Consider the following 15,000-nt stretch of genomic DNA (forward strand, 5'->3'; position numbering starts at 1 on the left):
GTTCTTACCTTGAAGACACGTGTTGAAGGGGCAGAAGAAACGTCCCAGAGGCCAGAAGTATGTAAGGTCATTGACAAGGTGAGGCCATGAGCAGGTCAAGGCCACGAGACAGTCGGCGACAGCCAAGTTGACGATGTAGTAATTGGTGGTCGTCTGGGGAGGGGAGAGTAAAAGAGTTGAAAAGTTTAGATGATGAAGATGATTATGATGATGATGATAGTGATGATGATGATGATGATGATGATGATGATGATGATGATGATGATGATGATGATGATGATGATGATGACGGAATCTAAAAAAATCAGGCTTCTATATTACTGTTTTTGAGCCAAGATCACGGGACCTCAAAGCAAAGAGCGCTTAATGGGCATTTTACAGGACAAGCTCAAAATTGCACAGTATTCGCAGGATTCTTGCACGCTCTCAGAAGAGGCCAGAAAGCGTGCTAGAATCTGAGCGTGTCGAACTTCGATGTTCATGTGAGGTAATGAATGACTTATTGTACTAGATACAATTCGGTCGCCCAGTTCCAGCGTGCCGCATTGCAGAGCGTTATGAAATTCAGCGTGATACTATCCAGAGAGTACTGTACTTCATTCTGAAATGGATAGGAACCGATACTTGACAAGGGGTTGCGTGAGAATATTTTTTAGTGCTGAAAAGACATTTTATAGCATTTTTTGGTGCCAAATATCAATGTCTAAAATAGACTTGGAGGAGAAGCCTTCACCAAGATCTGTTCTGTGCGTCTTTAATCGTAACTGGAGTGAGGCAAAAGTCTGTGCCAAAGACAGAAGATGATGGAAGAGAGCTGTTGGAGGCCCTATGCTTCGCCAGGAGCCAAGAGACAAAAAATCAAGTAACTCAAAACAGAACACAGAAAAGGCGAGCTCCTTTTTAAAAATATATATGAATAATGTGATATTTGGAACAGAAACAAACAAACAAACAAAAAATAAAAAACAAACAAACAAAACCTAAAACAAACGAAAAGAAAACGCCAGATGACAATGTGTATTGTGTGACCTTCAACCATTGTATACTCAGGGGACAGATATTCTAATGGCTGCATTGCTTGTGACATAATATAAATCTATCAGATCACAGCTGCACAGACACAGAGGTCTAATAATTTACAAACTATAAAACAATAAACACTTCCATTACATAATTATTTCGTTTCTTTTTTTCTTCTATATCTTTCTTTTTTTTCATTAACCTATGGCTTTTTAATCAAAATGTCAACTCACGAGAGCTAGACTAATAAATTATAAGTCTCCATTTTCTCTGACACAATGGCTGGTGACATCGGATTTGCACCATTTCTTTTGTCTTTTCGTCGTCGTTCTTCCGTCTTGAAAAATACAAAAAATAGCTTCGATGACGACGTCGCAGATTTTGCATAACAACGCAGGAAGTAGTTTGGTGAGTTGTTTGTATCTAATTATAGCCATGACGTAGTCAACGACTGCAAAAAGGGACAAACAATGTAATTCTTGTGACCCAGTAGGTCAAACGGGTGATATGTCGAAGTGAATCGAATGACAAAAAGTGAAATTAATTCAACGTTAAATGAAAAGAAATTTGAAAAGTTGGGTTTGTACTGACGGCTACTAATTTGCAGGTTTGATAACCAAACTTGTAATGGCCTCAATGTTGTAATGGAGATAACGCAAACCCCATTATAAATGCTTTCGGTTATCAAACTGCAGATATAGGAGATATTACAATTTTTTCCGACAGGTTAACGGCCAGGTACTAATTCTACACCTGAGTACTGTAAGAGAATGCGAGTAAAGAGCCTTTCCAACGACTCAAATATGCGCCGAGCGAGGCTCGAACTCAACTCCTTCCGATCTGAAAGCGAGTGCCATACCACAAGACCACATAGCCGCACAAACAAACCAGGAATGAGGATCTTCAGCTTATCAACTCGTAAGTCCGCCGAGCCCCTGAGCAATTAAAGATTAGATAGCTCTATTCGTCAGTAAGGACGAACATCATCACCCGTCGTTGCCGTACGTAAGGACAAATAGTACTACATTCTTAATGATTTAGGAATTTCATATCTGAAATCTCTCTTCGTTGTAGATTTTAGTCTTTCTATTCTTAGTTGTTGGTTTGTTGTTATTTGATATATTTTTTGGTGTTTTTTTTTTTTTGGGGGGGGGGGGGGGGGGTTGTTTTTTTTTTTTGGGGGGGGGGGGGGTGTTTTTTTTTTTTGGGGGGGGAGGTTGTTTTTTTTTTTTAATATTTTATTTCATATTTTAATTTTTGGGTTGTTTCGATTACTTTTTACCCGTTTTCTCTTCTTTTATTGTATTTATTTTGTTTTTGTTTTTGAAAAAGTTTTCCGGCCGCTGTCGCGACAATATTTGAGAATGTAATTGCCTGTTTCCCGGTCCTTTAATATTCTGGAATACCCAGATACCAACAACCCCGACGACCGATTCGGTAACAGTCTGTTACGATAAAGATGAAAAAACAAAATTTAGCTTAAATACGACCACGATGTACCAATGGTCTCTAAATATGTACACGTTGTCTGCAAGGAATGAATGTAAGTAAATGAATAAATATATAATAAGTATATAAATAGAAAAATAAATATATCAACAAATCTATAAAAATAGATGAATAAATAGATAAATAAATGGATAAATAAAAGTAGATAAATAAACATATGAATACATACATAAATAAGCAATTAAATAGATGAATAAATACATACTGTGTATTTTTTTGTGAGGTTTATTTTATTATTTTTCTTTTGGACTTTTTTTTTTTGGGGGGGGGGGGGGGGTTGTTGTTTTCTTTTTTTTTTTTTTTTTTGGGGGGGGGGGGAGGTTTTTGGTGTTTCTTTTCTTGTTTTTGTTATTTATTTTATGAAAATGATTCTGTTTGACTAGGAAAACATTTGACGTCGTCTAGATCATTGTGACATTCTATAATACCGTATTGAGACGACGTGTAATAATGATGATAATAATAATAATGATGATAATAATAATAATGATAATAATAATAATAACAATAATAATAATAATAATGATAATAATAATAATAATAATAATAATAATAATAATAATAATAATAATAATAATAATAATAATAATAATAATAATAATGATAATGATAATAATAATAATAATAATGATGATAATAATATGTTACCTAAATCACGTGACCCAAGTGCCGTCGCCATCATTTATTTGGACAGAACGGATTGTTTAGGCTGTAATGCCTTCAAATAGATGGAACGAAGTTTACGTCACTCAGGTCTTTGTTACTGTTTTTTTGCCATCTCACTAAACTGTATAACCAGACTATAAACGTCCAAAGTCACACGTTGTTTTGTGTGTTGGTCTGTTATACATCCGGATGGCAGTGTTGTGAGTGTCTGATCGAAGGAGGGATCCTAATTTTAGAAGATATATGATTAAGGAAGTGTCGTTAAGTACCATTTTCCCTAGGATAAAATTGCTGGGATAGAAATTAGGATTTCACTCATATTACCTTTAATTCGATCGAGAACTCCATAAATATTGTGCGGCTATGTGGTCTTGTGGTTTGACACTCGCTTTCGGATCGGAAGGTCCTGGGTTTGAGCCAGCCTCGCTCAGCGCATAGTTGAGTCATTGGAAAAGGCTCTTTACTCACATTCTCTCGCCGTACTCAGGTGTAAAACGAGAACCTGGACGTCAACAGCGTTGTCTCTGTTGGAAAAAAATTTGTAAAATCGCCTAACAGGTCTTTGTCTCGTTCTACATGTTACGTGTTGATGTTGGTCAGGGACCCCTTGTAAAGCGCTTTGAGCACATTTAGTGGATATTACGTTATATAAAAGCTCGTTTTGTTGTGTTTTTTTTTTTTAAATATTCGATATCAGCAATTCGCATCCGTTTTCTTATCCCATTTTTTCTTCTTCTTTCATTTAACTATTCTCAAAATAATAACGTCCTTTGCTATCTTTTCCTGTCCCTGCAATAGGCTTCAACAGTCGTGACGTCACTTTCCTCGTTATGACGCATAGTAACTTAGTAGTAACTGGTTCTAAACTATCGGAACAATGGCGGACGCCCTTATGAGACACTTCTCCGACAAACATAAAAGTGTATCCAGAGGAGAAAAACATAAATCTGATCATGTTTTGACTTTTATACATTCTGATCACATGAAATGTGAAAAAGTTCGAGCCACCATGAAGAATAAAAAGTACCGATTTATTTTCTTTGTTTAGAACCAAGCTGCTGGTTGCACGGACGTGTCATTAGAGTTTTGAATCCTATAGCATCCTAAGAGTAACTCTACTAAATTCCACTTGGATTATTCGCACATCCTCTGAAATTTGGATTCAATCAGTTACCTGGCGTATTTTGGCCAGAAAACTCATCCTTCAAATATCGATCGATTTAAATGACCCTCATCTTGGCAAAATCTCTCAAACCTGGGACTTTAATTAAGACCTCGCAAGGACCCAGGGTTGAGAGTGTTTGCCAAGATGAGGATCATTTAAATCGATCGATATTTGAAGGACGAGTTTTCTGGCCAAATATTTAAATACGTGTCTGACCAGAGTAAGGCAGTCAACTGGTTAACTTAATAAATGGGGACAGCGTGGCTCAGCGGTACAGTCTTTGCTTCGTACCTGAAAGGTATCAGGTTCGATCACCCGCCCCTGCGCTGTGTGGCCTTGCCTTGAGCAAGTCACTTCGCCCTAGCTCAATTGGCGCGCTGCCCTGCGTTTGACGCCTGGGTTATTCCAGTCTTCCCTTGGAATAGACCCTAGAGACAAATTTCCCATATGGGATGAATAAAGGGAATTTTATCTTTATTCTATTTATTTTTTAGATAACTTGAAATCCGATCAAAATTCGATTTCAGGTCGGAGATTGGATTCGATTCGATTCGTCTTTCTAACCCCGGTTCTTTTTCTTCTTCCATTTTACAATTCTCAAAAGCTGATGTAATTATCTGCAACTTCAAACTTTAACCCACTTCCCCACATCTCAACAACCCATCGCCCACCTATTTCTATAGATAGAATGAAGCTGAGGTCACTCAGGTCTTTGTTATTGCTTTTTGCCATCCGCGTTTATGAGTAAACTGTATTATCCAGATTATAAACGTCCAACGTTACACATAGTTTTGTGTGTTGGTCCGTTATACTTCCGGATGGCAATGATGTGAGCTTCTTAGCCAAGCGCATACTATTTATACCAGCTGGGGGGAATGGTACCAAATCTAGACACCTGTCTATTTATTACGAACAATTTGTAGAATTACGGCTCCAATTCTAGAATTTCATGAGTATCTCTCAGTGATAAACCTGATTGAAAATGAAGGTTGATGCCAGGCTACATCATTTGAGGGATTTCAGAGTATCATTTAATCCTTGTGAGGGCAAATTATTAATGATCAAACTTTTTTAACGGGCTTTTATATAGCGCAATGTCCACCAAACGTGCTCAAAGCGCTTTACAGGGGGTCCCAGACCAACAGCAACACTTAACATGTAGGACGGGACATGGCGTCTTTTTTCGGACAGAGAGAAGACTTTTAACGACCAGGTACTCATTTTACACCTGAGTACGATGAGATAATGTGAGTATAGAGCATTTTCCAAGGATTCAACGATGCGCCGAGCGAGGCTCGAACCCAGGACCTTCAGATCCGAAAGCGAGCGTCATACCAATAGACCACATAGCCGCAATGGTCAACTTAAATTTTAACTATAGCGACTACAAGTTTTTCTTCTTCTTAATAGTATCTACGAATTTATAGATTTTCCAGCAGGCATGTCTGCTGAATTTCACTTGCTTATTCGCACATTTTCATTTTCGTGTTCATAAAAAAAGAGTGAGCTTTTATATAGAGCAATATCCACTAAACGTGCTCAAAGCGCTTTACAAGTGGTCCTTAGTCAACATCAACACCTAACATATAGGACGAGACATGACGTCTATTAGGCGATATTACGCTTTTATCCCGACGACAGGCACAACGCTGGTTACTCATTTTACACCTGAGCACAGTGAGAGAATGTGAGGAAAGAGCCCTGTCCAAAAACGCAATTATGCCCCGCTCAGAGCGGGACTCGAACCCAGGACCTTCCGATCCGAAGGCGAGTGTCATACCACTAGACCACATAGCCACCCACTTCAGACTCCAACTCACTTCCCCAAATCTTAACGTCCTTCACTCACTCATCAATCCTCTCCGGGCCTGCGGGCACTTGAGGCGATGCAAGGGATCTCCACATGGTCCTGTCGGCAGCTTTTCTTGGGGCCATCTCGAGGGACAGACCTCTCTGCTTTAGGTCCCTCTCTAAGGTACGTCTCCAAGCTTCTTTGTGAAGGCCTCGCTTCCTCTTTCCTTGGGGTGTCCATCGTAGAGCCTTCCTTATCAGTGTTTCATCAGGTCTGCGACAGACATGCGCCAACCATTGCCATCTTCTCCTTTTAATGAGACTCTCCAGAGACGTCCTCCGCCACCCCCACAATAGTGGCTCTAAGTGCTCAAAGTGTTATTATTATATCGGGATGAAGCAGATACCGAAAAGAAAATTGAATTTAGAATGACTCTAATCATGGCAAAAAACTCTCGAACCTGGGACTTCACGAAAGGCTTTCTACAATAACTGTGGTTCATTTGGTAGTGCACTCACTTCACACGTAAAGGGGCCTGGATCGATCCTTTGTGAAGTGATTTTTTTTCTGACCCCCCCCCCTCCCCCACACCTCCCTGTCCTCCCAGCAGTGATTGGGTAGCTGGGTCTGCTAGATCTGGCGGAGAGTACTTTGCTATAGACTAGAATCCTATCCAAACTAGTAACAATAACATAAAAGTCGTTCAGAGCTACAAGGTCCGCGGAGTCGGGAATATATTCCGGTTTATCATACTTTTTGACAAAAGATGCTGTGCGCTTGGCTAAGAAACTCACAAAATTGCCAGCCGTAAATATAACGGACCAACACACAAAACTATGTGTAACCTTGAACGTTTATAGTCTGGTTAATACATTTTTAGTGAGAATTGCTCATAAACACGGATGGCAAAAAAGAAAAAACAAAGAACTGAGTGCACGTCAACTTCGTTCTATCTATAAATTCCATTTTTAGCATATTTACCATCCCGACATAGTACCGTTGTTGGGCGATGGGTCACATCTATGTCATTGGAAAAAACCCCAGATATTTTGTCGGCTTTTTCAAACACCCACGTGAATTTGTGATTAATGTATCGAATAAGCTGTGTTCGACTTTAAACGGGAAGACTGTATAGATGCAATTCTGCTCGCCATAAGAATATTCATTGAGAACTTACACCCCACTAAAATCAATAACAAAGAGACGAGTGACATAAATTTCATTCATGAATTTGTCGAATATGCGGAGTTTGCATTTAAACGGGTATGGAGTGAAGGAGAAAACAAAGAGATGTTTAGTTTGTTTATTTGAATGATTGAAGCATATAAGCTAAGCATGCAATTATTCGATGTGCGATTTAGCGGGGGGAACTGTGTTTCTATTATTTATTTCGGCGAAGAATCCTCCACTAAGCAACAAGGGTTTTCTATAAATAGATCACGTCTAGGTGGCAAGTGTTTCCGGTTTGGGCGGAGAGAGAGAGAGAGAGAGAGAGAGAGAGAGAGAGAGAGAGAGAGAGAGCGAGTGGGTAGAGAGAAAAAGAGTGAGAGAGAGAGAGAGAGAGAGAGAGAGAGAGAGAGAGAGTGTATGTGTGTGACAAATCAAAACCACTCCCTTAAAATATAGACTTTTCCAAGTTAACAGATTAACCTAATAGATGGTCACCCTACGATGTACACTACACTACACACACACACACACACATATATATATATATATATATATATATATATATATATATATATATATATATATATATATATATATTGCGCACAGTTCGGGCCAGTTGAAAACCATCAGCTTCTCCTTAGGATTATGAAGGTTGGTGTGTGTACGTATCTGTGTGTGTGTGTGTGTTTGTGTGTGTGTACGAATGTGTGAGAGATAGATAGATAGATAGATAGATAGATAGATAGATAGATAGATAGATAGATAGATGGATAGATAGATAGATAGATAGATAGATAGATAGATAGAGTTAGTGATAGAGAGAGTTCTAGGACCAAACAACTGAATGTAATAACCATTCAATTATTTTACCAGTCACCCCCTACCCCCTCCCCACATCTCCTTTCCCCTCCCCCCCCCCCCCCCCATTGCGCCCCTCCTTTCCTCAACCCCCCCCCCCTCCCCTCACAAAAAATCATACCTAACACACCAAAAAGATGTCTCTATCTCTCAAAGCTTTGTTTGAATGGATTTGATTATGGAAAAGAAAAGGTCCTTCTATCAGAACACCCCGGTGAAAATAATCCAAAGCAGACGTGGGCTGACACCTTGGTTGACCCGACCAGGATACGGCCAAACTCTCAAAAAACACATTTTAGAAATTCTGGCCAGAAAACTCGTCCCCCAAATATCGATCGATTAAAATGACCTTCACCTTGCCAAACATTCTCAAACCTGAGACTTTCCTGAAGAATTACTTGAAGTCTTGGGTTTGAGAGTTTTTCACAAGGTCAAGGTCATTTTAATCCATCCGTATTTGAATGACCAATTTTCTGGCCAAAACTATAAACCAGATTTAAAATCAAGATTATGCAGCGGTGTTACGAGGAATATAATCTCCTACATTGATTTTGTTAAAACAATAATATGATGGATTGTCAGATGGTATCATGTGAACCGATGGTTCCCTTCAAAAACCGTCGCGACATCTAAAAATAGATGTGGCTATTGACCAATCCAGTGGCTTGATTTTCCCCGAGACAAAATCTGTCATTGTGTTATTGATGTCTTCGGTTTTTGTTATATCCTGTTTGGCATGTTTATTTCATGTTTTATTTTGGGTCCTTCGTCTATTTATATAATTATTTATTTATTCTTTTTTTTTTTGGTTTCCGTTGTTTAATTGTTTATATTTATTTGCTCGTCAATCTGGCATTCGATATGGACCGACCAGGTAATCTGAATTGAGTTTGAAGCTCCATGCCTGAGACTTTCAATGTTTATGACGTCATTCAAAAAGAGGTGAAGTGAGTAGGAAAGTGCCAGAAGAAAATAGAAAATAAAAATTTTCGCGGCATGATGGGGGTTTGAACCCGCGACCTTACTGGTACGACAACTCCGCCTGGCCGGTGAGAGCGTGACTCTACCGTATGAGCTATCCACGATTCAAAAAGCGATCTCAAAATGATCATCTTGGTAAAAGCTTTTCAACCTGAGACTTTGGGACTTCAAAAAAGTCTTCACGGCAGTTCGGATCCCATTAGCCATCTATCTGTATTTTTTTAATGTAAAGTATTTATGTTTTCATTGTTTTGTGTTGTTGGCTGAAGAAGGGTTTTGAGCCCGAAACTTCATGCATTTGGCTTTTCTTTTTTTTTTTTTGGAAGCCATTATATTCATTTTTATTTATTACTTTTTACAGTCCACGGCCTCTAGCACGTTCGTATCACTGTCAATTGTCTTCAATAATAGGACTTACAGTGTGTGTGTATGTGTTTTTTTATTATTGACACATTTCAGATTTGAATAACTCCAGAGCTATGGAAGATTTCATCTAACGGTTTTTTATATTGCCACAGGTGCAGAATTTACTTACGTTTTGATTGCCATAAGTTTTAACAATTTGCATCTTTTGGTATCTGTGTTACGATGTCATGGGTAGAAAACGGTAATTTTGAAATATATCGTCATTTACAGTGTTTTTGTTTTTAAATGTTGACACAATTCAGGTTTGAATAACTCAAGAACAGCTGCAATGATTCAATTTGGCTTTTAAAATAGTCATCTAATTTTATTGAAGTTTTTCTGATATCTTACTTGTGATCGTGTGTTTGTGTAATTGTCCGATCTAAAGCGCCACGTGACCACCACCACCACCCTTTTGAATGACAAGCCACACGCGTCAGTTCAGTTCGTCCCATGTCTTTAGCAGCATGAGTCATGTGACAGAGCGAAGGCTCGTTTTATTTTTGTCTTCAGGTGACGTCATACACACAAGAATTTTACAGAGTCTAGGCAATGTTCCGAGTTGATAGCTTGAGATTGACATGTTAAATGAAATAAACCATCGAGAATCATGTCAGTACGATTTATGTCAAAATTACCCTTTTCTTCTGATGACGTCATAGCCCAGCTACCAAAATACGCTCAGTGTTAAAACGTATATCAATCAAAACTGGAATAAATTCTACACATGTGGCAAAAATTGTTTGATGAAATCTTACATAGATCTCGAGTTATTCAAACCTGAAATGTGTCAATAATAATGATTTAAAAAAACGCTGTATAGAAGGAACCAAAACGTCACATACTTCACACTATGAAATCAAATTTAACATTGGAATCATCTATCCAGAATAATACCGATTTGAGGCGGTGGGTCTGAAATGAGATTATACACACACGCACACACACACACACACACACACACACACACACATATATATATTATATATATATATATATATATATATATATATATATATATATATATATATAACGCGTTTTGTCGAGAACCTGGCGATCTGGAACACTATCACCCATTGGAGTAAAAATGCTTTCAGGGAATTCCCGATGGACTCGTGTGCATTCACGCCTTCTTGAAGGTTCTCACGTTTATCCATTTTTGTGATATCTAGCTAATCTAATAGGCAGGTGTGAAATAAAGACGCTCGTTTTTCACCCAGATAAAGCGGCGCAATAAACGAGGCCTTAAATCAATCAAGACTGAAAGGCCATTTCAACTTTGACAGATTAAATCTAAGGGATTAATTTTGTCGTTTATCGTTTGTTTCTTTGCTGGTATAAAAGAAATATCAAATTAAGAAATTAAAGAGCAGGCACCGGTGTAAGATAAATATCTGAACAAGTGTGTATGAAAGGAGCCAGACAAAGCAAGAAAGAAAAAAAAAACATCCCCAAAAAATCAGTCTACCTCGACTGGGGATCGAACCTCAGACCTTCTGATTACCGGTCTGAGGTTCGATACCCAGTCAGGTAGACTGATTATTTTGGGATTGTTTTTTTTTTTTCTTCTTCTTTTCTTTCTTGCTTTGTCTGGCACCTTTCAGACACACTTGTTGTTCAGATGTTTATCTGATATAAAAGAGGAAAATGGGATAATCAAACGAATTTTACAGTAACAATTAAAAACACGTGGGAAAAGGAAGACAGAGGAGACTGGTTCAGACTGGGAACAGAAGTATAGACTCTAAGACGCTCTATCAGTGTTCCTTGTTTGAGAACACATAAAATTCTAATCTAAACATAGGCACAGGATCCAAACTAAGTGAAATACATTCAAATGTTTACAAAAATATATTATTCAAAACAAATAAATTGGACACTACACAGGAGAGGGGTGATTTACAAGGGAAACAAATTATCATTTCCAAAAATGATTAACTATGCATCCGACGTTTTCCCTCTTATCGAAGGACTCCGACCAGGGCCTGGATCAAACCAATTATTACACTCCATGACAAGGATAGAATACAACATAGAAAATGAAAACAGATAGAGGGGGATAGATGAAACAGCTCTAGGGGAGAGGTCCATCCACCAAGGGAGTTAAATAAAAAAAAACCAAACCAAATATTATAACAAATATTTTTTTGAAAAGATTTGACAAAATAATCAAGCTCACCCTCATTCTTTTATTCTTGGCGACGACGACGATAACAATGACATTTCCGATGATGGCGAGAATGATGACGGGGATGTAGAAGAGCGTCTTCACCACAGCCTCCCACAGTGGCTTGGATGTGATATTTCCAGGGTACGCTAGCTGGGACCAATCAATGGGCAGATCGGGCGTCACGTGACTTCCGGCATCCAGCGATTGGTTGGCGTTCCGGAGACTCCAATTTCCCACCATGTTGTTTCCGTGGAATATCGCTGGAGGTTTTGGTGTCAACCCGAATCAGTCGAGAATATTTGGGGGTATTTTTGTTTAATTGTTGTTGTTGTCTTTTTATGTTTATTTTTCAGATTTGTTGTGAATGTCAGAAAGAGTGGGTCAAAGCCACGGGTTTCGTTTATTCCTCCATATCCAGTGTGAAATATTTTAAACAAAGACAACGAGGGGAAAGATACGACTGCCAATAGTAATAAATCGTTGAATTGGTCAGTCCTTTTAAACGGATCCTGTCGTTCTACAGATGTTGTGATTGCCTTGAGAGCAGTATCTGAAAAAGTAAATGGAAAATAGAAAAATATAATATTGTATTTGGTATACGTAGAAAACGGGAGGGGCTGCCTGAAGCCTGTGATCGGGGAAATACTTACGAAAGAGTGAAAATGGAGAGGCTCCGTGTGGTAACACTACAGATTATTCGCATACGAAGCCGCTCCATTTCCACTCTTTCGTAAGTTGGAATACGGCATTGTAAGTAAATCCATAGAAATATTATGTCATGCATTCGTCTTGAAAAAACAAAACAAACAATCCTTCTGAGCCATTAGGCTCATGGAGCCGGGGTTTATCCCAATTTCTATAGCAGGGATAGCAATTGCTTGCAATCCTTTGGACAGGACACTAGTCAGGTACTTTTCGCAAGATCTAACAGATCCAGCTACCCATTCACTGCTGGGTTGACAGGGGGTCAGAAAATTTATTTCCACTGCACCCAGGATCGATCTCGGTCCCTTTGCGTGTGAAGCGAGAGCTTTATCAATCGAGCAATCGGGACCTCACCCTGTCTTGAACTTAAACTTTATTTTTACAAATAGTCCCTATTCGATGCGTTTAATTGAAATAGTCAGCAGCTCTGCCCGCTGGATCAATTATATAAAGATCTTTGATTCAATAAAACTTCTGGAAAACAAAGTTTTGTTGCCGTAGCTAGTCTATAAGGGAGTTAGAAGCAACATTTTCACATATTAATGATAAATTTTTAATTTTACAAGTAGTTCTAGTGTCTAATATGTGAAACCCCCCTCCCTCCCCCCCCCCCTTGAAAACTACGAATTTTTCCAAGTCCAGGCAAGTAGCTCTGGTTTACTGTACACAACAAAACGATATCCCACGCGTTCCTTGCCCAACCATTCGTTATATTGCCCACTTCGTCCTTATCTAATGGGAAAACAATTTGTTCTGTTTTTATATCGATTCGAGGAAACTCCCGGTAATAGTCCAAATTGATTATAATATTATTACTTTTCGCCTCTAGTTACCTCCCCTTGCGTGACCTGTCAAATGGAAACAAGGTTGTTTTTTGTTATATCGTATTACTGATTTAAGACTTCACTCTGGATCCCTCGGCTTTGTCTTAAAAACACAATATCAGTGTTCTGTCGTATTCTGGAAAAACACAGATTTTAAAATTTGGCCAGATAATTCGTCCTCCAAATATCGGTCGATTTAAATGACCCTCAACTTGGCAAAAAAAAACCCCCAAAAAACTCTCAAACCTGGGACTTTGCGTTGAGATTTTTTTGCCAAGATCAGGATCGTTTAAATCGACTGACATTTGAAGGACGAGTTTTCTGGCCAAATCTAAACTATGAGTTTTTCCAGAATACGGCAGAATAGTAGTATTGCCTTATTGTGGAAGACAGAAAATACATTTTTTAACATTTGGCCAGAAACCCATCCGTCAAAAAAGATTAAAATTTTAATCTTCATCTTGTCAAAAGCGCTCAAATCCTGGGCTTCGTGGAAGCCTTTAAGGAAATCCCAGGTTTTGGGGGTTTTGACAAGGTCAGGGTCATTTGAAGACCGAGTTTTCTGACCATAAATGTTTTTAAATGTTTTTTGTTTATTTTTAACGGAGGGCAGCAGAGTAATTGGTTCAATACGATTGTATGCTGGCACGATAGAACTCACTGGGACGGAAACTTCAATTCTCTTTAGTCTGCCATTAAAACAACTATAAATAACCCATTTCTAGTCTAAACCCTGATGACCACTGTCCATTACCAAATAAACACACAAGCTTTTATATAGCGCATTAAAATAAATGAGTTTTTATATACCGCAATATTCCCTGTACGTGCTCAACGCGCTTAAAAAGTGTCTCTGACCAACAGCAACATAATATAACATATAGAACGAAACATGACGCTTGTTAGGCGATACTCCAATTTTTTTTTCCGACAGAGACAACGCTGTTAACTGTCGGGTACTCATTTTACACACGAGCACGGTGAGAGACTATGAATAAAGAGCCTTTTACAAGGACTCAGCTATGCTCCGAGCCTCTCGAATCGAAGACTTTTCGATCCAAAAGTGAGTGTCACACCACAAGACCACAACCGCACAATATCGACTCAACGGGTTCAAAGTGCTTTAGAATGTGTAATAATATTTAACATTAAGGACGGCCTTTGCTCTGGATAATTAGTTATTGAGGTAGAGTTTATTTGGTTTTATTTTAAAGAGTTTTACGGCGCTTGCAACACATAAAGGTCATATCAGCGCCAGTAAAAAGGAAGAAAATGGGGTACTAAAAAGTTCTAGAATTACAATTAAAGAGTACCCAAGAAAAGGTACGACAAAGGGGAAATGGTTCAAACAGGAAACAGATGTAGATTTCAAGAGCACATTATCAATGTACTTAGTTTGAGATCACCTAAAAGTCTCATCCAGACACCAACACAGGTCCCCAATAGAGGGATACACTCAAATGATTATAAATCATATATAAGATATCAACAAATCATAATACACTGCATAACAGAGAGATGGTTTACAAGACAAAAAATGTCATCTCCCAAAACTCTAACTATACATTTGACTGTTTCCCTCCCAGCTAGGGTATCCGGCAAGGGCCAGGAAGAAACCAAGTAATCTCATCCCAAGACAAAGACAGAAAGCATGTTGGAAAACAGATATAAAGGGATAGAAGATACAGTGAGTGCCCACTATGGGAGGTCAGGAACCCAACCCAGTTATTGAGGT

General features: G+C 38.6%; 1 protein-coding gene across 3 annotated transcripts in view; it reads right to left on the reverse strand.

The window, feature by feature from the left end:
- The window catches only part of LOC144972279 (substance-P receptor-like), a 332,733-nt gene that overhangs the window by 186,493 nt on the left and 131,240 nt on the right, over window positions 1-15,000 (reverse strand). For 2 of the 3 annotated variants that reach the window (XM_078913366.1, XM_078913367.1), the window contains exons 3-4: window positions 11,746-12,286; window positions 9-153 (exon numbers count right to left, since the gene is read on the reverse strand). In XM_078913366.1, coding sequence (XP_078769492.1) covers window positions 9-153; window positions 11,746-11,976 — 376 coding nt within the window. In that variant the 5' untranslated portion in view covers window positions 11,977-12,286. Of the gene's footprint in view, window positions 1-8; window positions 154-11,745; window positions 12,287-15,000 lie in introns of those variants that run through there. The other variant, XM_078913368.1, reaches the window with a different exon arrangement.

Source organism: Berghia stephanieae, chromosome 5 (assembly GCF_034508935.2).
Source record: "Berghia stephanieae isolate SIO BIC M18660-M18661 chromosome 5, UCSD_Bste_1.3, whole genome shotgun sequence".
Taxonomy (NCBI): Eukaryota; Metazoa; Mollusca; class Gastropoda; order Nudibranchia; family Aeolidiidae; genus Berghia; species Berghia stephanieae.